The following is a 20,635-nucleotide window of genomic DNA, read 5'->3' on the forward strand; positions in this document are numbered from 1 at the left end:
CGTCTTTGCTGTAACTTCTGGAGCAAACCTCTATGAAACACCAGAGTAAGCAATGAAATATTCAGTACTACTAGTTAGAGAGCCTATTGTCTTTAGTTTTTGACATTTTGCTGTGTGTATTTGTGAATAATGAATCACTCTACTCATGACTCATTGCCATTCACTGCACACTTTGCCTCTGAAGCTCTTCCTGTAAAGTACAAATGCATACGGGAACCACAATTGGACAACCAGACAGCCTTTGCCATGATTCCAAGCTTCCAGACATCATAAAACTAGGTATTTTGTATTTGCTTTGACTAGTAGCAGAAAATACATATTGTGCATTTAATGTTTTAGTTGAAGAACCCTTTTTTAGATCCAAGTGGATGATAAACACAAATCAGGGGACATTCTGGACAGTTCTTCTGCTTCCTGCTTCCACATGTAATGTTTTTGTTTGTGCAAAGGTGGAGCAATTCCGAATGTGAGAGAGAGTGTGAAGGAGAGTTGAAGGTTAGAAAGGAATGAAAACAAAGCAGAGCAAAGAAACAAAGTGAAAGGACAATGCAGAGAGCAGATGTTGGAAGGTTGCTGAATGCAGATAAGATGGAGTACGCCTTTGACCTCTGTTATGACACCGTCTTCCATCCCTCTGCCTTTTTTTTCCCTCAGTTTTTCTCCTGATATTGTTCCATATGTCACCTTCTGAGTGCTTTAAATCTCTCTCATCTCCCCACTCAACCCCAGTCATCTCTGTTTTCCTTGGCTCTCCAATGAAAAATGAATGCACTCCCTCTGTCTATCTGAACTATTGGGATCTGGCAGGGTGTTCTCATGTTAAGGCTTTCTCCTCTTAAGGAATCAGCCACCCAGAAGTAGATGGTAGTGGTGGAGGTGTCAATTTTTTATGAGATGGTGCAAAGCAGATTAGGACAAAAGCAGGAGCTTTTATTTGCACAGTTGCCTTTCAAAAGCACTCAGACCTCAGGCTGCATGATGACTGTTTGTTCTCTCTGAGATGGTGTCGGCCCCTGCACCAGCATCTAATGTATCCTGTATTTTGAATTATTGCTTCTATTTTTTGAAGAAAACAGCCAGTACTGCAAACATTATGTTAGTTTAAAACTCAGTGTTTGAAGTCTTCAGGGGTTCACTTTATGTTTTGGCAGCATTTGGGCGCTTTTGATAGTTATCCACTTTTAATTCCTGAATGGTTTTGGAGGTTTGAAGGTGATAGACAAAGGTGATATACTTTCTTAGGCATGATATATATTTTAGACATAAGTACTGACACAGATTAAGTCAGAAACAAAGTTAAAACTGTTACAAGCACAGTGTGGAAGGAGATTCAGACAATTGTTTTCTGTACACAGTAAACAGGAAGTGTTTAAATGGTTTAAAGCGTCATGGTCGGTGTCTTCAACATAAAATATGTGCTTTGAGACAGTGCGGGTCTAAATCATGCCGCACTGTCACTTTAACAAAGCAAATAAAAATGAACTGTGTTGATAATCCAGTGCCTTGTAAATGATCTGATATCTACACGAAATCCAATGTAGCCGTAACAGAAAATTGAGATCATCATTCAGATGACGAGTGGCTGTTTAGGAGCCAAATGAGCTAAACCGTGTTGAAATATTTACTCCACTGATAATTCACACAGTCACAGAGGCTTCCCGCTCTCCTCATAACAGATGCTGAGATTTTACGACCATCTTGACGGCAGATTTTCATACGAGAGAAAACCACTGACAAGCTGTTACTCAGTGTGATTACATGGCTGTAATTTAACCCCTGAGAAGTTCCCAATGCATCATTATGTAGAGAGCAATTTCAGTGTGGCCATTTTTGCAAATTTCCTGTATTAATGTATTAAAGCCACTTTGCTGTGCTGCAAAAATCACCTCATGTTCGAGGCACCACAACTAAAATAAATGAATTAAAGTCGTAAATAATCAGAACGACGGTTAATGCTTTCGGAGAACAAGAGCGCTCATTTATCTGCAAACTGTTGACAAGTTACTCCTACGTTGGGTAATGTGACACCTCAATGTTTGACTCCCCAGCCACCCTTCCCAACAGTATTTAATGTTCCGGTTTCAGACGATCAATAAAAATCACCCTTAACCGTCCCTGTGTCATGGCTCCTTCTTGCCTTCTCTTGGATGAGAAACCAAATGCTTGTAAGCTGTCGACAGCTACAAGCCTTCTCTCTCCAACACCTCCAGGCCTGGCCCTCTTGAGTACCACACGTGTGTGAAGTGAGCACTGCTCAGCAATGTGCCGAAACATGTGTACGCCACGACGTTTGTTTGTCCTAACAGGTTGAACGACCAGTGGGTGGAAGTGGCCGGTGATTTGAGCACGCTCATTAGGAATTTATGGAGCGCTAAAATGTTTGGTCTCTGGGGAGGAGGGATTGGCAGCTGTCGCACTTGCAGGCAGGCTGGTGACAGGAGGCGAGAGAGCACGCATTCGCACAGAGATACAGTAGAGATTCCTGAAATATTTACCATCATGTGACTGACAGCAGTTTAAATGGCCCGCACTCTTTTTCACCCTTATTGCCATTTATACTGGAAATAGAATCAGCTAATAGCTCTTTTTTATGCTTGTGTATTGTTGAATGTTTCTTCAAACACTTGTACTCCCGATACAGCTGGCCTTCTCACATTGAGCTCTTTAGTTGTTATTTTTAATCCAGATCGCTCGATCTACTGGTGAGGAACTGCCAAAGAGCATCTTCTACTCAATGTAAGAGTGTTAAATACATCCACATAATAGACCGCATAGTTGTTTCTCTGTGTGAGAATAACTTATGTGAACTTCATCACATGTTTAGCCACTCTATCATTCATTCATTCATTGTATACCACTTTATCCTCGCGGGGGCCGAGGTACATCCTGGACAGGTCTCCAATCCATCGCAAGGCCAACACACAGAGACAAGCGACTATTCATGCTCTCATTTATATGCAAAACTCCAGAAAGTTGGACTAGGTTGCAAAACTGGGTCTTTTTGTTCTAGCCGCCATTCCACCATGTGGCCCATTAAGCCACTTGTGTTTGTCCCATGTACATTTCTCTGTTCTTGGACCAACCTCAGTTGGGGTGATTCATCAACAGATGACGGATTTTGCTTATATAGAATTAATATTGACAAAACACCACACATTGTGTGCATGTGTTCACGCATATGTGGAAGTCGTAGAGAAAGGGGCGTGCCTTCCGTCATGTGTGTTCTGCAGGCATGCTTGGTTTATCTCTCTGCTGGCTGTTATCTCACACCCACTGCTGCTGCTCTCTCAGAGCTTTGCTGCAATGTCTCACCATAGACAATAAGAGAAAAAGCACACTGCAGTGAGCACAAACACATCCGTCAACCAGGGAAAAGAACACTCTCTTAAAAAAAAAGAAGAGATGCAGGATAGCACAACTCTGTCAAATATGGCAGTTGTTGTGTAACATGGTGGAGTCTACCAAGGGCAGGGGTGCAGTTTGTCAGTTTGATTTTATTTTTAAAGCAATTCGCAGTGCAGTGTTGAATATCAAAAGACAATTCAAATTGCTTGTCTAACACTTGTGTTTGTTTCTCTCCCTGCAGTTTTCTGTGAAGATCTACGTTCCAGCTTATATTTTGTCAATGCATCTGTGCAAGAGGTAGTGTTCGCCAGCACCACAGGGACATCGGTGCCCTGTCCCGCCGCAGGCCTGCCCCCTGTCTCACTGCGCTGGTACCTGGCCACAAGTGAGGAGATCTACGACGTGCCAGGGATCCGCCATGTGCACCCCAATGGCACCCTCCAGATCTTCCACATCCCCCCTTCCAGCTTTAGCAAACTCATCCATGACAGCACCTACTATTGCACAGCGGAGAACCCCTCAGGGAGAATCAGGAGCCAAGATGTCCACATTAAGGCTGGTCAGTTTCTCCTTTTCTTGAAGTCTGTATTTAACAGTCATGGTCAATCATCAAGGTTCGGTTATCTTAGCTCCTCTTTGTCTTCTCCTCCCCAGTCCTTCGAGAGCCCTACACTGTCCGGGTGGAGGACCAGAAAGCCATGAGAGGCAATGTGGCGGTCTTCAAGTGCATTATCCCTGCCTCAGTGGAGTCCTACATCACTGTTGTGTCCTGGGAGAAAGACACATTGTCAATCAACTCTGAAAGTAAGTCACATCTTTCCGTCTTTGACCCAAGAAATACTTGATCTTGTAAGGTTCTCTTTGAGGCCTCAGTTATAAGAGATTATTAAGAATGATTTAAATCTAATGGTGATACATTTTAAAATGTATATATTTAAAGCATCTGCTCATACCGGTTTACTTTTTACATCTAGAATCATTGTGTCACAGCTGGGTGGTCATGGTTGACTACGATTTTAATACACAACAGATTTCTTCATGGTGCCATATTATACATAAACCGACACATAGACCTACCTTGTACCAGTTGTGTTCGTGCGCGTGTCCTCATCTGTCTGACCCAGTGACAGTGAGGTCTCTCCTGCTCCTCGTCCTCTGCCCGGTCTTCCATGAGAAAGTTAGGCTGCCAGCCGTGTCACTTAGTCTCAGGGTATTGACCCATTTTCTCTGGCTGATAGTAGCACTGCAGCGCTCCGATCATTCAAATCACTTAAATGGAACGCTCGCCTGCGTGATTGTTCCCAGTCCTGGGGGGCAAATTCACTTTATGTGGGGCATTTAGCAAACTCAATAGACAAGAGCTAATGTCATTTTGCTTTTGGATGGAGGGCAAATGCTGACCACTGACTGTTTTTTGTTGACGTTTCACGTTTGTCCACTGAGGTGAAATCAGCCATGGTGAAATCTATAGCAATCTCTTAATTGTCCACAAATGGATTTGCCCCAAGCATGTTCAAAGGGGATGTACTGTATAGTGGTTATGTTGCATCTATAGGTATTTCTAGTCTTTTACGGTTTGACTGCAATACTGATAACTCAATATTTTAAGATGTTTAAAAAAGAAAACCTCTTAGCTTTTGTTATATATATTGTTGAAGCTTTTGTCATTAAAATGAACAATAAAGACAAACATGACACCAGGGGAGAAAGTGCCACAAAGTAAATTGTGCAGTTGAACAGGGACCTGCCTCTCTGGACATTTACGGCCGTGCTGAATGAATTCTATTTTCAGGTCACCAAACCCTCCGGATTTTCCATTTGTTATCTTTATAGGGAAAGTTCAACGCCGTCAAAGCAAAGTGTTCATCTCAAGCCGTAAAAATCGCCACATCTGTAACAGTCAGCCATGTAATCGCTGTCAGAAAAATCATCCAGCCACCAATCCACTGCTCTTCTCCATGATAAATAATGGATGACGGAAGCCTATGAATCCATGAGCAAATGGTCTTTATTCACATCTCAGTGCATGCATCCTTCAGACGAACCGTCCATTCCCCTCATCTTCTATAGTACACGCATTTTAAGTGCACTTTTTGTGCTATCTATATATGACTGACATCAAAGCAAGATGGCTCAAGCTTATCATCTCCAACATTTTAATTTCCAATGAATAAAATAATCATAACACTTGACTTGAAACAAAAAAATATCTGTCAATTACAGCTTCTCTGACTCTGACATGAATAATTGAATTGGTTCTTCAGTTGAAGGTGTATCCAGATGCAGATAATTGGTCAGACAGGCCTTCTCTCAGTCTCACTGGACAACGCCGACCTTTTTTGAGCTGTTGCAGGGCAGACTGACAAAACACCACTTAAAGAACTCGTGCGTCCATTAGAATAGAATGGAAAATAATGTTGAAAAATGCATTTAGCCAAGAGAGCCAATAAAAGTAACAGGTCAGTAAAGCTGTCGGATACAGTGCTTTTATAGTGAGGCTGAGGTTATAACAGAATCACTGCAGAAAATATAAACTTCTTGCTCCAGTGCTTCTCTTTATTTTTTTATGTTTGGTGTTTCTCATGTACCTTCTCTACCTTCTCTCTATATATTTTCTCCACCTGCTTCCTGAACCTTTTTACCTTTTTGGTACTAAACTTGAAAATTGATCTAGACGTGTGTTCTATTCTGTGCAGTAACTGAACCTTGTGTTGGGGCGAAACTCTTGTTCGCCACAGCAGGACGTCAACACTACTGGACCCTTGGCAGAGCATCCATTTTGACAGGTCACAGTAGGAAAAGCACAGGTGTGAATACTCAAATTAATGATGACTGTCCTGACTTCAGTAGCACCTGTGCTTTTCTTGCTAAAAAATTTTCTTTTTGACAGATTTAATCTGTCAAAAAGGCTGCTGTGCATTTGAGGGCCCATTGACTGATAAACAAATAAATTGGTGCAAAAGATACAAATGACTTTAAACAGTAGAGCAGTTGTGTGTGGTTGTGTCTTTACTGAACAACCTAAAATGCTTCAGTTTTCAATTCAGGCTTCAGAATGTCAAAATTAAGAGGATTTGAGTAATTGTTTGCATTCAGGATCAAATCTCACTGCGAAGGGTTTACTGGTTTTTACGATGATTCGTGCACACAATAGAGGCACATCTAGGCTTTGTATGAGGAGGCTCTTAAAGAACGGCCATTGTCAGGATGTGTGAAAATGGCCGTAGCCCATGTGGTCAGAGGTCGCCACATATTTTATGAGTTTAGTTCACATTTTCATAATAAGAAAGTGTGCGTTTCATTATAACCGACACTATCATAAAGTGACAATTTCTAGTTTTGATGCGGATTGATCTCTGCAGGAGAGCTTTTATCACCTAATGCCTCTAACACACAAACACGAATAACTCGCTTTAGTGTTTGAGTGAACACGTAATACTAACATCAAGGACTTGTATTGTAATAAATCACAAGTGTTGTCCCTCAAATGTCCCTTCGATAAAAGTGTGTCAAATAAGCAAATGTAGACACAAAAAATCATCACAATTATTCTGTTTATTTCACAGTCCTGTTAAAAATGCTATTTATTGCAAGCCAGGCCCTATAGAAGAGAATTAATGCTATATATATATACATATATATATATATGTATATATATTAATGAAATTATATGTGTAATTTTACACTATGCTGCAGTGATGTTTTGCTTAACAGTGGACATCTTGTTTGCAGTATTTTTGAAGACCTCAGAGCTTAATATATCAAGGCCATTCATGTTGGAAACTGCACTTTTGTTACTTCTTGTAGGTCATAATAGCAAATGTGAGATGCATTTTGTGCATTTCGAGCGCATGAAATGATATCGTATTGTATCATATTATTTGATGATATTTTAAGCACGGAATTGTAAGGATTTGTAAAACACGGATTTGTGTGTTTTTTAATGATGGAGCGGATCACACGTGTGTATGGTGCAGTATGTGCAGGTGTCGCATGGTGCATTACTCATGTCCTGACTTACTGAAAGCTGGATTGGCTGTTTCATGAGCAAACATACGTTTATGTGGATACATCTATATATTATCTTATCAGGCTCTATATACTGCACTTGTCAGCTAATAATTGACGGTTGGGAAAACATGACAGTGATTGAGGGAACTGCTATTTTTATTAATAATAATTGGTTGCTTTAAAAAAATGTCAGTATGACTTTTTAAACTCTCAAATCTAGAAAGTATAGATACATTTTGAGTGTAGAAAACATTAAACACATTAAAAAAAGCAGATCTTTCCCTGAACCATACCTGCTGAGAACACGTCTTCCTACCATAGGGCTGTTCTTCAGGATAGGGTGTGATGGAGTGTGTGTGTGTATGGCTGTGGCTGTGTTGCTGTGCAGGGCAGGGCCATTCCCCAGGTGCAGTCTGTGCTGCAGTCACTGAGGAGGCCTTGTAGTCATTTGCCTTGGCCTGCTGCTGCTTGCTCTGCATTCAGCACCAGCAGGGCCGAGAGGGGGCTGAACCCTAGCACTACTGTAGACTGCACACACACACACACACACTGGTGCTCGTTTTCATTCAGCACACGAGCTAAGCACAAGGGCCGTCGGCCATCACACCGCAGATTCTTTGCTCCCCTCATCTCGCTTTCCTTTCGATATTTTTTTTTCTGTTACAGAAGCAAATCATGTGTTTTATCTTCCACAACAGCACAGTATTAGTGATAAACATCTCTTATTAAATCGCTCACTCAAGTGGTTGCTAGGTTTAGTCGTGTGAACAGATAGTTGATAGTTCAGTATATTTCAGATTAACACTCTCATTCTGGCCAAATGCTGAACCATCTTGTGTGTTTCACAAACTCTTTCATGTTTGTTGACATTTGGGATGTGTGTTTGAGACATTTCTGCAGCCAGCCCCAAACCCTGCAGCTACTGCGGAGAGGAAGTCAAGTCAGTTGCGCTCTACCAGATTAATTGGCTGTGTATAATAGGCCTTTAAAGTAAATATCAAGAGCTAACCATCAAAAGGCTGCTGGACGTGTGTGTTCCCACAGTAGCCACTGTTTCTCCTCCTCTGCTCCTCCATTTCAAGGCAGCTACAAAAGTAGGCTGGTATGGTATGGCCATGCAGACATTTGAGAGTTGCACGCAAGTAATCAAAAATACAGCTCAGTTATTGGTCAGATATTTAGGCTGGTAAAAAGACAAATCCCTTGCATTTACTCTTCCTCCTGTGCAGGTAAGGTTGCACATTTTGCAGAGCCAGCATTGTTAGCATTGGAGTGCCGCAAAACCCTAGAGTCACAGCCCTTTCTCGGCTGTGGGCAGGATGGTCCTGAGCCACAGCTGTTGCCCCATGGTAGATCCAGGTGTTGCCCTCATAAAGTGTTCTGCTTGTCATTAGCCCTCCAACCAGTTCTCCCCTCTCCTATGCAGTTGAGAACGCTGAAGCTATAGCCGTAAATACTACCCTTCAGTGAAAGGTGGCGACTGAGTTCAGACCAGATTTGAATGTGGTCCTAGAAGGGACCAGATTTCGATTGTTTGGTCCACATCAAATGTCTCGGACTTGGTTCACATTGACCCAAATTAATCGTTCTAAACGGGGGTAAATGCACCAGTGTGCGATTCAACCAAACCAGATTTAACAAGGCTAGTGTGAACGCATCAGATTTGAATGTGGTCCTAGAAGGGACACAAGTTCAGTTTGGTCCGCATCAAAGGTCTCGGACTATGTTCACATTGATCCAAATGAATCATTCTACACGGGGTAAATGCACCATTGTGCGATTCAACTAATCCAGATTAAACAAGGCTGGTGTGAATGCACCCTTAAACTCATCCTGACCACTATGGATAGAATAGAATTAGTCAAGCCTGAGAGGTTGTCAGAGTGTGATGTAGTACGGCTGTAACAGATAAAACATAATGAAACATAATGAAATAATGAAAATATAAGAAAGGTATATGATTTAAAAGGGATTGTAGCTTTCCTTGTATCACTGTTACCCTGCTGTAAACATCCATGTACAGGCTAGAATGGGACTTAATCGCATACCGTGTGTTTTTATAGCCTACAGGTAAGACGTAATAATGAATGTCTCTTGTTGGGAGCAGCCTTGCAAATCATTCGCTTTTTTTTTCCCTTTTCATAGAATGCTGTGTAAGAAGCGCCGCCATTGGCGCAGCGCAACCTTGAGCTGGGGGCTGGGGTGGGCGGGTAATGGTTTTACTGGTCCCTGTTTGGCAGAGATCTAGAAGGAGAAGGAGGGGAAGGACGAAGGAGCGGAGAGAAGAGAGGATAACTACCTCTCTCTTTCTTTCTCTCCGTCTATATTTTTTTTCCCACTCCATCTCTGCCTCCCTCTGTCGACAGGCAGGGTTGGAACTCTGACGCGTGACAGGCTGGATGTAGAGTCTTTTTTTCCAAGCGTTCGTCATTCTGTCTGCCCATGATTGGCTGGAGTATTGTTATTCACACAGAAAAATGGGTCAGGTGGCCTGTGGAGAAAGAAGTGTTTGTATGGAGGAATGGACAGACATCACAAACAGACACACACACATGTGTATGTACACATGCATATCAACACATGCATCCCACACAGAGCAGGATTATACTCCGCAGCAGAGCAGCGCGGGCAGATAAATAACAAACAAATGAAACTAAATCCAGGTTATGTTGGTAAGCGTCTCTCATGTTGAATTCACTGTGTCCTCTCGCAAGCTGCGCGCTGGTTCTCTCCTCACACCCCGTGGCAGGGGCTTAGCAAGATAAATAAAGGGTTGCGCTGAAGGAAGAGAAGGGAAAAAAAAGAAAAAGAACTGGGAGGAAAATCAATACCTGTGTGCATGAATCTGGCTGCAGCTGCCACAAAGAATTATGGGAACATGACGGGTAGATACACTTGGGCTGGGCAGCATGCAGGCAGCATGATAAGCTGGATATAAAAAAACTTAACAAAACAAACAACAGGATATACTGACGTGCATGTAAAGATAGATAGATAGATAGATAGATAGATAGATAGATAGATAGATAGATAGATAGATAGATAGATAGATAGATAGTGTGTGTGTGTGTGCTCCAGTCTTAGCCTGAGACTGACAGAGATATTAATTATATTGGGTGATGCCCTTTCTCTCTTGTTACTTCACCGCTGCTGCAATGATCACACTCCCACCTCCATACTGTGCTGTTTGTTCACCAATAACCGCAATTTGTTCTTTATTAAACTCTCAAGGCTCGGAACAATTAGGGTGTGAGCTCGAGGTGTGTTTGTGTGTGTGTGTGTGCAGGAGGAGGAGGAGGAGGAGAGGAGGAGGGTTTGGGGGAGAAAATACTAAACACTGCTTAATCTTTGATAAACAGTGAGGTCTCCTTTGTGCCGCTGCAGTTTTGGCACATCTTCTCCAGGCTGTGCTGTGCTGTACTTTGCTGTGCTGTGCTGGGCTGTACTGGGCTGGGCTAGCTCACGATTGCTGCCTCTGTGACTCCCAGACCTGGAGAGAAGCCAGGTCATACATGGCTTCCTGCCAAGATACAGATTAGCTATAAGCGCAACATGAGCTAATCGTGGAAGGAGCCCCCGATTAATTGGCACTTAGTCGTTCTTTGGACTGTATAGATTTGAGGCTGGATGTTATCAGTGGATCACACGGATAGATGGTATAGATGTCAGTGGCGGTCTGATTTATTCATGTGTCACATGTGTCACAAGCAAAAAAGGACAAAATGGATGTGTGTCAAATTTATGCTCAGACCTGAGTGCTGCTTGGTGAGGGCAGATTGTGTGTGTTTTGTGGAGCAGTGTTTACACATAGAGATGTTCCTTCCTGTTTGAGGTGAAGGCAACAAGACACAAGTGATGCATCGAGGCCAAAACAAGGTGACATAACGCACGTAGCAATTCTTGAGCAGAGACGACGCACGTCATTCCCACTTCCACAGCACATTACACAGGGATGACAGAGCCATGTGCACCCACAGTGGCAGTAATTATGTCATTAAGGGACAGCGATTTTTGAGGCGTCCTTATTTGAATGCGAGGTGATCACAGCGAGCCAGAACAAAATCAGGCTGAGCAGGGCGACGGCGAGATGAGCGTCAGTCACAGCGCTGCAGTAATGCCTGAGCTGGTGCCTGCTGAGCGCTACATGATTACTCTCTGTCAGCCGTAAAAAGAAAGGTGACCCGACGCCCACCACCTCTTCATCTCAGCCATGTTTAACCCTGCTGTACTTTGACGTCACAGCAAAAAAATTAAAATTTGGCAAAGGAAGGGGGGGCATAACAACAACAAAATGATTCGTACGACTTTTGACTGGTGACAAAGGCAGCTTTTTTGGGGGGAGAAATATGCAGAAAGGTAGATGAGCATATGAATTATGTTTGTGCGTGCTGTGTAAGAGACAGAGAGGGAGAGGAGAAAAATGTATTGTGTGTGTGCGTGCGTGCATGTGTGTGTGTTGGTGTGTAGGAGGAGGAAAAGGGGATCTGGCTGTGAATGGCTGCTCTTATCGCGTGCATGCAGCTGCTGCAGTGTCTTTGAGAGACAGAGGGGCTGTCCATGCATGCCACTCACAGCCTCTCTCTCTATATATCTCTACATATATATGTATGTATATATATATATATATATATATATATACAGTATGTATATATATATACATACAGTATGTATGTATATATATATATGTATCCTTGTCTGCACTGCTTTTTACAGCAAGGAAGTGAGGAAAGAAAGGGAAAGAAAGAAATCCTGACTTCAGCTTTGATGCAGACTCATGCTTGTTCAGGCCCCTTCGTCCCTGTGATGATTTTTATAATAAGAGACAGGCAGAAAATTAAATGTCACTGGACATCACCACGTCACATCAACTGATGTCTGATTGTTTCTAGCGTCTTTCTTTCTCAGCTCCAATTTCGGAACATTTCAATAACTCAGCAGGCCTAGAAATTTAAATAAAAGTTGCACATAAATATGTTTCTGTTATTCAGGCCTTAATCATCAAAATTGTCTTCTTTTTTTCAAAATTTGCTGTAAATTATTAATTACTATGATAACTACATTGTTGTCCCTATACCAAATCACATGAAAGTGGTTGCAGGAAAAATAGGGAAAACTGTTTACTTATAGTTTACTAAAAGCTTAGAGAAATAAAGACGTAAATACAGGGATATTAACCTTAACTGTCCCTCAAGTCATTTAGGAGATAATCCCAGCAAATTGTCCTCCCTTCCGTCATGAAGCTAATCAAAACTACGAATAATGAAGTGAATTAATTCAGTAGAGAGCCAGTGGCAGAATGCATAAAGGTGACCCGTGGAAAGGTAATGTTTAAGACGAGCCGCCATGGGAAATCACCTTGAGAGATGGACGTCCAAGCGCAGGCTACAGGGAAGTGACATCCCCAGGTTCGGTGATGCATGTTGCATGCAGAGCGAATATTGTGAAAAATTTCGTAACCTCCACCTTCCCCTCCTCGCGCCTCAGCCATCTTTTTTTTTTTGCCCAGGTGCCCTGTCATGTTTTTGCTCCACTCCTGCAGCAGTGTCTTTCAAGCTCTGATGTGTAACCTTGACTCCTGCTACAAGAGAGGAGGAGCAGATGGTGGAGAAGGATAATTTAGAGTCTGGTGAAGAAACTCCATGTGCTTATTCAAGGTGATTTTGTTGTTATATAACTTTTTTATGACAGTAAACTGTCTGTACAAATTAATTTTATTATTATTATTATTATTATTATCATAACGTTCATTAATCACATACATGGAATCAACATTAATTTATGTTGACTGAAAACTGAAATTACAAATCACTTGATTTATTTTTACTGACTATATAAATATTTTGACGACAAACATCAAATCTGCATTTTTAAGGCCAGAAAAAATTTTCATAGCTAGGCCTTTTTTTTAAATGTTAATTCTCTATTTTTAATTGTGACCATAAAAACACATGCTAATTTTATTGAAATAATGTTTGAAATCTTCCTAAAATTAAACCATAAGCATTTGTGGTTATTTCTGTTTATTGTGATAAAGTTTAAGATGTTCCTTTTATGTATTTAAATACAAGAGCTGACATAATTATTCTGGATTTCGTTCTGTATTTATAGCGTAAAAAAGAATTGCACACTGCATGTTGTAAAAAAGAAAAAGCTATACATTTTGTCAAAGATAAAGAAACCTCTTTTCTATTTCTTTTTTAGAAATGCTTGCGGCGACAAATAAATTAGATATGCAAATGCATGAAAGGTGTTTTGCATAATCCGAGTTAATCTATAAAGCAGAATAAACACTTTTAAATAGCAACGGAAACTAACATGTTATGTTCTACTGCTTTTCCCTATCAATATGTTAATATAAGAGCTTTTTTTTTTGCATTTAATTTTTCCAAACTTACTGATTTTATATATATAGTGCAAAAAATATAAAATTGAGCAACTCAAGGTAAAAATACATGAGAATTGAATGTGTACGTGTGAGTGTGAGTGTGAGTGTGTGTTTGGACGAGCTGTGATGAATCCCAAAGACATTTTTTTCTCTTGCATACAGTAAATAGTCATGTTGTTGCTGAGGGCCTGAGTTTACGCTGTCAGCTGCACCTGATTGGCTGGATCTTGGTATGACTCGTCATATGTTTGGCCAATACGGTTTGCTCAGGCTCTGCTCCTTTTTTTTTCTTTCTTTTTTCTTTTTTTTTTTTTTCTTGCCCACCCTAAATAAATTGCCTGGAGAAATAGAACAAAAAATTAGAGAAAGAGAGAGAGAGAGAGAGCCTTTCATCTAATTGAGACGCTCATATTAGCTGTGGTGGGAAGATAAGCTCCTCTCTCACTCAGCAGCTATTAAGCTCACTGTATGTTCGACAGTTTCTCCTTTTTTTCACTTCAGCTTGATTTTTTTTTTTAAAGCTGTCACCTCAGTGTGCTCGGTGTCAGCGAAGAGCAGGTTTTTAAAGTTACAGTGTGTTCTTCTGTGTGTGTCTGACAATCCGTGAACCTGCACACACTCCTTGTGCTGCTATTTAGTCACAGGGAACGATTCAGTTTATCAGCTTTGTCGATTTCAGCACCCTCCTATACTTGTAAACATACATTTATTATAAACACATACTGAATACATTATGAGATGAAATTCTCACATAAGTCTGAATCAAAAATCTGCACAAAAAGGTGTGAAAATGTTGCCAGACAATTTCAAATGTGTGTTTTCCTCAGTGTGCATCAGCCAGTAACTGTGTCATATGTCAATTAAAGCGCCCCAACATATGTCAACTTATTGATTACGTGGATAAATCTCTGCTTGGATTTATCTCGTGGTCTGACTCTTTGGGTGTAGACGTTCCTCCTGATTACATTGTGTCTTCTAGTGCCTTGATCCCTTCAGCCCCCAAACCAGGATTACATTTCCTCAGTGTAATCCTGGGTTTGGCGGCCTCGGGGTTGCACTGCAACCCCCCCAAATGTCTTACTGTGATTGTGATATTGTGGAAGTCTTAAAGGAGGGGGGAGGCGGGGGGGGGGGCTGAAAGCAATCAAGTGGTGGTTTGATGGTGATTTGTTAATCTTTCCTCGGTAAGCGTGAAGAAAGAGAGGGGAGACCAGTAAAAGATTTGCTGCTGCTGCTGCTGCTGCTGCTGCTGCTCTGGCTTACTGCCTCTTTCAGTCCAAGGCAGCCATTTTGTGTCAACCACTCTGACAGTGCTCATTCTCAGTTCACACTGAAAAGCTGAGACAAACAATTATTATTATTTTGTATTATTTTGATACCCAACTAAGGTATCAAATCCTTTTTATTGACTTAACTGTTAGTGAACTGATGTATTATTAATAGATACTACACAGAAACAGGACACAGCGACTCTCCTGCATTTTGAAGAAAGCTATTTATCCCGTTACAGTATTTTGATCTCTGATGAGGTGAAAGGGTTAATGGCTCTCCCCTCTGTATACACACACATCCTGTCCGGAAGCAGGTGTGCTGCTCATCCGTGTCATTCTCCTGAGGCTCAACTAGTTTACTTCTCCATCTATGTGAAAAATTGCTGCGCCATAGAGGCAGCGTTGTGTGGCCTGAGCAAACACACAGTCTCCGTAAGTGATCGGCGGTCCATTCAAATGGGCCCCGTAATGGGCCGCATCTCTCCCGTCTTGTTTGCTCTGTGTGTGTTTTGTGGCTTTGGCGTCTGGCAGATGGGCCATCAGGGATTATACCTGCTAATGAAGAGAGGTGGAACAGTAGTGGGGGGGGTGGCGAGGGAGGGGCAAGGTCGGAGTGATGAAGTTCTGATATGACCATGTGGAGTTCAGGACAGACACCTGACACTGCTGCAGATTCTCTATGTTACTGCTCGTGATTTTAAATGACAAATACTGGCCTTTTTTAATTGGATTTACATGTTATTGACTATAAAATTCAGATAGTAACCTTTTATTTAGCAATTTTGAGCAAATTCCACTTATGAAGCCAACGAAGTGTATGACGCTCAAAAAATGTCACAGTTAATTCCGAAAATCTCCGTTTGCTGATCTACCTTGTATTTAAATATCCTTGGAAAGTTTATATGTTAAGTGATCACTACTATTGTCAGATTCAGTGTGTTGGTGTGTCCTAACTAACTTTGTTTTTCTTTTGGATGGCCATTAAGGGGCACACACACACACACACATTATGGACAGAGATACACAATGACCAGGCCTTCCAGCATGATTACAAGGCGTATGTCCAGACAGGACGGCCTAATCCCTCACCACCACCCCACCCATATACACACTTGCCCACACGCACTGCCTCCTCCCTCTCCACCGTTAACATATGGAGATGTGAGGAATTAGCGCAGTGGAAGAGAATAAATGATTTAAAGCCGCCAGCAGCTTAGATCCGACAATGTTCCTGGGTAACTTGTCTGTCATTCCTCGAAGTGAGGCGATAAAAAAGCCCTTTTTATTTTTATAATTCTCCCCCTTCAGAAACATGTAAATCACCATGCCATTTTCCACATGAACGTGTGCTTTAGCGATTACATTGCTCACAGGCACTCAAAATGCATTTGCTGTATATCTCTGTTTAGGCACAGATATGCAGAGGCAGAGCAGTGCGGTGTCAGCTTTATCGTTGATAAGATATGCAGCGATTCGCAGCCACCCAACCACAAAGCCACGCTCTGACCCCTACGGGCTCCTCATGTGACCCCACCAACACACCCCATCCCACATTCAGCCCAGATCTTGTTAAATAGGATTAGGCTGGCTACCTGCCATTCAATGGCTTGGACAGGACCTCTTATCTCCTGTCTTCAGATGGCTGCCAGAACACTATAATGCACGACCTACATTTAACAATACTACATCCATGTTGTTGTACAGGGCTATATCTTATGTCCAGTCTAGGTATTGTCTTTCACATGCTGACTTCCACGGCTAAGTGCAGGCTACTTACATGCCTAATTGGAAGAGCTAATGATTGAACTCAAAAAGCTAATTAAATGTTTTGAAGGTACATGGCCTCTCCGTGTGTGAGAGCTGTAGGCATTTGGTTATTTTTTATACAAAAGATTTGTGCATATACAGTCTACAACAGGATCTGTGAACGAGAGAGTCCATGTGACATGTCTTGAGCGCCCGCCCATACTCTCCCTCAAAGCAGGGACACCAATTCAGTGGCATAAGAGGCTTTGTGGTCAAATCCCCAGTTGATCTTCATAAAGTTTGTGTCTTACAATTAAGTACAGATGGTTTGCAGCTGGTTGTAAGGCTAGTAAATAACTTAGGCCTCTATTTTCGCCAGGGATTTGGCCGGGGTAATCCCACTCTCTGACAGTTTACCAGATTCAAATCAGTCCGGACTTTGCTTTTCTTCTTCTTCCACTTCTTTACCCGTTTATTTTTTTCCGCCCCCCTTCCGTCTCCCTCGTTGAATCAAAAGCTCCTTATCCTCATTAGACCATGCAATCATGCACATGTACGGGGGCAGACATACGACATAACTGTGTCTAAGAATGGGGATGTAGATTACCCCACAAAACCCTTTTTTTAAAGTCACTTTTGTAGGTTGTGTTTATGATGCTGAGAAATCTTTCAGGGGCTTAACTGACTGTCCACTTCTCTTACTTGAGGGCGTTGGGAATAATAAATGTAAACAGTTTCATTACTGGTCGCAGCTTTATTACAGTACATGTTTTTATAGTTAGTTGTATATACTGTTAGTGTAAATCGCCTGAGTGTACCCTCATGTTTCGACAACACGATATCACACAACAGAACATGTATGCGTTTCTTTTAGAAGTCATGTTGGGATTAAAATCTCTTGGAACAACATTTATGTATCAATTAATTAAAGCAAACGCAGCTTGCAGGAGCGACTTCCTTTATTTTATGTTTGAAGTAATTCCAAGAGACAAGGAACTTAACTTTCACTTAGCATCCAGCAATATCCTAATAGCTCAAATCATGCATGTCAGTGTGCATAGAGGACTCCTGTTAGGCAGATCTCTCTCTTGGGATAGTACTGGAGGCCCAGAGGAAGGCGAGCCCTAATGAGGACATAGTTAGGGCACTAACACATTCTGAAGAAGCTGTGATCATTGCATGGTAAAAGGCAAACAGTCCCTAGGAAACAGCTTGACCTTAGCTACTCCTTGTTTCCCCATCCAGTCATTCCTATTATTCAAATATATTTGAATAATATATCTGCTGTAAGTGGAAGGAGTCAGCGCAGCAACACCTCATCTGCATAAGACTGTAGTTAACTGCCCTAGTAGTGCCTCGGGATATGAACAGATGGGAATGTTTAGCAACCTTACCCACCTACCCCTCTCACCCAAAACACACACATATACGCGTTTGCACATGCAAAAATCTACACGGATCTCCTCCGCCTCCTCACCCCTCCTCTACCCGCTCTCCCTGTGCACCCCTTTGCCAAATGTTCAGTTAACCTGTCAGCTCTCATTGCCTAAAATTCGAGATGCCATATGCCTCGCTCTGACTTCTAACCCTCCACCGCCGCTCCTCTCTGTCTCCTTCACGGTGACATGAAAGTCCCCCCTTGTAACACGAGCATGTCTCTCCTCTGCTGTTTGATTCCAAGCATCTTGCTGAGATCACAGCCACTGCAGGCGTAACTTGTCTTGTATAATAAAAGCAGTCAGTTAGCGTTACGCGACACAGTGGGAGCCTTTACCTACGCAGCAATTGATGAAACTTTTGATGATCTACCCGGGTGAACACGGCAAATAACTTTGACATGAAAGTGCAAAAAATGATGGATGTGGTCTCGTCGGCTGGGTGATGGGTGGATTTTGTGACTGAGATTGACTCATTGTTAAAATGAGTCTACAATAAACCGGCAGCCTCGTGTGATTACATCCAATACGAGTCCCTTCCGTGAGCTTTGGCAGCCCTGTCAAGTGGATTCCAGGCCATTTGCCCTTGCACAGAGGGCATCTCCCAGCAGGTTTGGCCGTAGTGACAGTTTGTTGTTGTTTATAAGGTCATCCCCACCATAGGGGGCAGCATATTCATTACAACCACCCCATAGCTCTGTTTGTCTTTGGCAGGCTGTTTCTCTGTGGGCTGCTGTCATAAGGTTAGAGGGTATTTACCATCATCCTCCTTGTGGAGGCCAGTAAAGTCATAATGGCACTGAAGTTTTTTAAACGGCTCACTCTGCTGCACCAAAGTACATGCAGAACATTTGTGGTCTACTGCTACGGTAGGTGGTTTACAAAGCAACACATCTCAGTTTCCAGTGAGTAATAGGCTGTCTAATGTTGAGAGTCTTACAATATCATATACTTTTTGTCATTTTCCATTTCCATAGAAATTATTGTAAACAAAAATAAGACCTAGATAAATGTTTGTCTCCAATTTGAAGCACAAATATAGTATAGTGCGGTCTACTCTTACAGTAATATCTGCTGACTTGACTGAAACTTTGAAGCATCTTGAAGGTACAGGAGGGCTTTTCCTCTATCTATCTAATCACACGAATGCCTTTAGCTCAAACGTCACACTACCCAAAAAGGGCTCTTCTTTTCCTCTACAAGGTTGTTCTCCCCATTGCTGATATTTTTGTTTAAGTGCACCAAGCAATAGTTGACATGGGGAATATCACATGACCATCATAGCTGCCCTTGCTCTGGCACAGCTCTGCTAACCTCCAATAGCTACCAAGAATTAGACCTGCCCACCATCAATAAGCGATAAAGCAGTGTATATGGTGAGCCATTACTTACAAAAACCTGAACTTCCCCTTTAAAGTTAAACTTTGTGAGAGTGATGAACGTCGCTGATGGGTGTGGCCTCTCAGAAGTCAGGACTCACTGTCTAATTGTGGTATAGTGAATGTTTTGTCAGTTGATATTTAATGATGTCACCCTGTGCTCTATGAAAACATGAAAAGGTGATGCTTTACTTCATCAGCTGAACAGCAACAGTTAACATGTATCAGTGGTAAAAAATAGAAGAAGAAGACAGAGATATAGAGAAAGGAAGTGTCTGGGAGTGGGAGCAGCCAGCTAAGTGAGGTTGTTAGGAAGGGAAGCGCTGACAGTCCAATCCAGCACTGCGACCATTCAAAAGACAGTTCCTTTTGTTTCTGCCTCCCTTTCTTCTGCCAGGGTAGAAATGGAGGGTGGATCTCTCTGAGTGCAGTAACCCACTGACACCTCCCTCTGATCTGCCTCCTGCACTCTACCTCTTCCAATCCCCCCCAGCACACCACTACTACCCTGCCCTCCCTCCACTGCATCCCTTCATCAGCACTCTCCACCTCTCTCTCCCTCCCTCCCTATGCATATGCCATTGCCTAAGAGTCACTCTCCTGGTTGCCACAGTAACCAGCTCACCTCTCTCCCCATCTTTCTGTCTCTCTCTCTCTCACACACAATGCACCTAAACAAGAGAATTGGTCTCAGTCTGGGAGTAGAGACAGAGAAAAGGGGGATTGGAGGGAGGCATATTTCAGAAAGATTGCTGTTTCACAATTGTTGCCCTGTCTTTTCTGTGCAGATGATGCAAAGCATAAGAAAAGGAATACGGAGAAATAAGTAACTAAGGCAACAAATGATCATTTTCATAATCAATGAATGTCTCAGTTGTTTTCTCGAGTATCTCTTAATCGATTAGTTCTTCCATAAAATTCTCAAATGTCTTGTATTGTGCACAATGTTGAGTTCTTTAAATTAGTAGAAAACACTCAAACCTATTATCAAAATAGTTGAAGATAAATTAAATCACTCCTTGCAGCCCTAATTTGAACCAGTGTACTACAAAGCAAGCAGGA

General features: G+C 42.1%; 1 protein-coding gene across 2 annotated transcripts in view; it reads left to right on the forward strand.

The window, feature by feature from the left end:
• The window catches only part of dscama (Down syndrome cell adhesion molecule a), a gene marked incomplete at both ends in the record, with an annotated part of 71,762 nt that overhangs the window by 13,125 nt on the left and 38,002 nt on the right, over positions 1–20,635 (forward strand). For both annotated transcript variants that reach the window (XM_083903963.1, XM_083903964.1), the window contains 2 exons: positions 3,587–3,904; positions 4,000–4,149. In XM_083903963.1, the coding sequence (XP_083760089.1) occupies positions 3,587–3,904; positions 4,000–4,149 (468 nt within the window). The remainder of the gene's footprint in view (positions 1–3,586; positions 3,905–3,999; positions 4,150–20,635) is intronic.

This window comes from Microchirus variegatus (genome assembly GCF_963457635.1).
Source record: "Microchirus variegatus genome assembly, chromosome: 2".
Classification (NCBI taxonomy): domain Eukaryota; kingdom Metazoa; phylum Chordata; class Actinopteri; order Pleuronectiformes; family Soleidae; genus Microchirus; species Microchirus variegatus.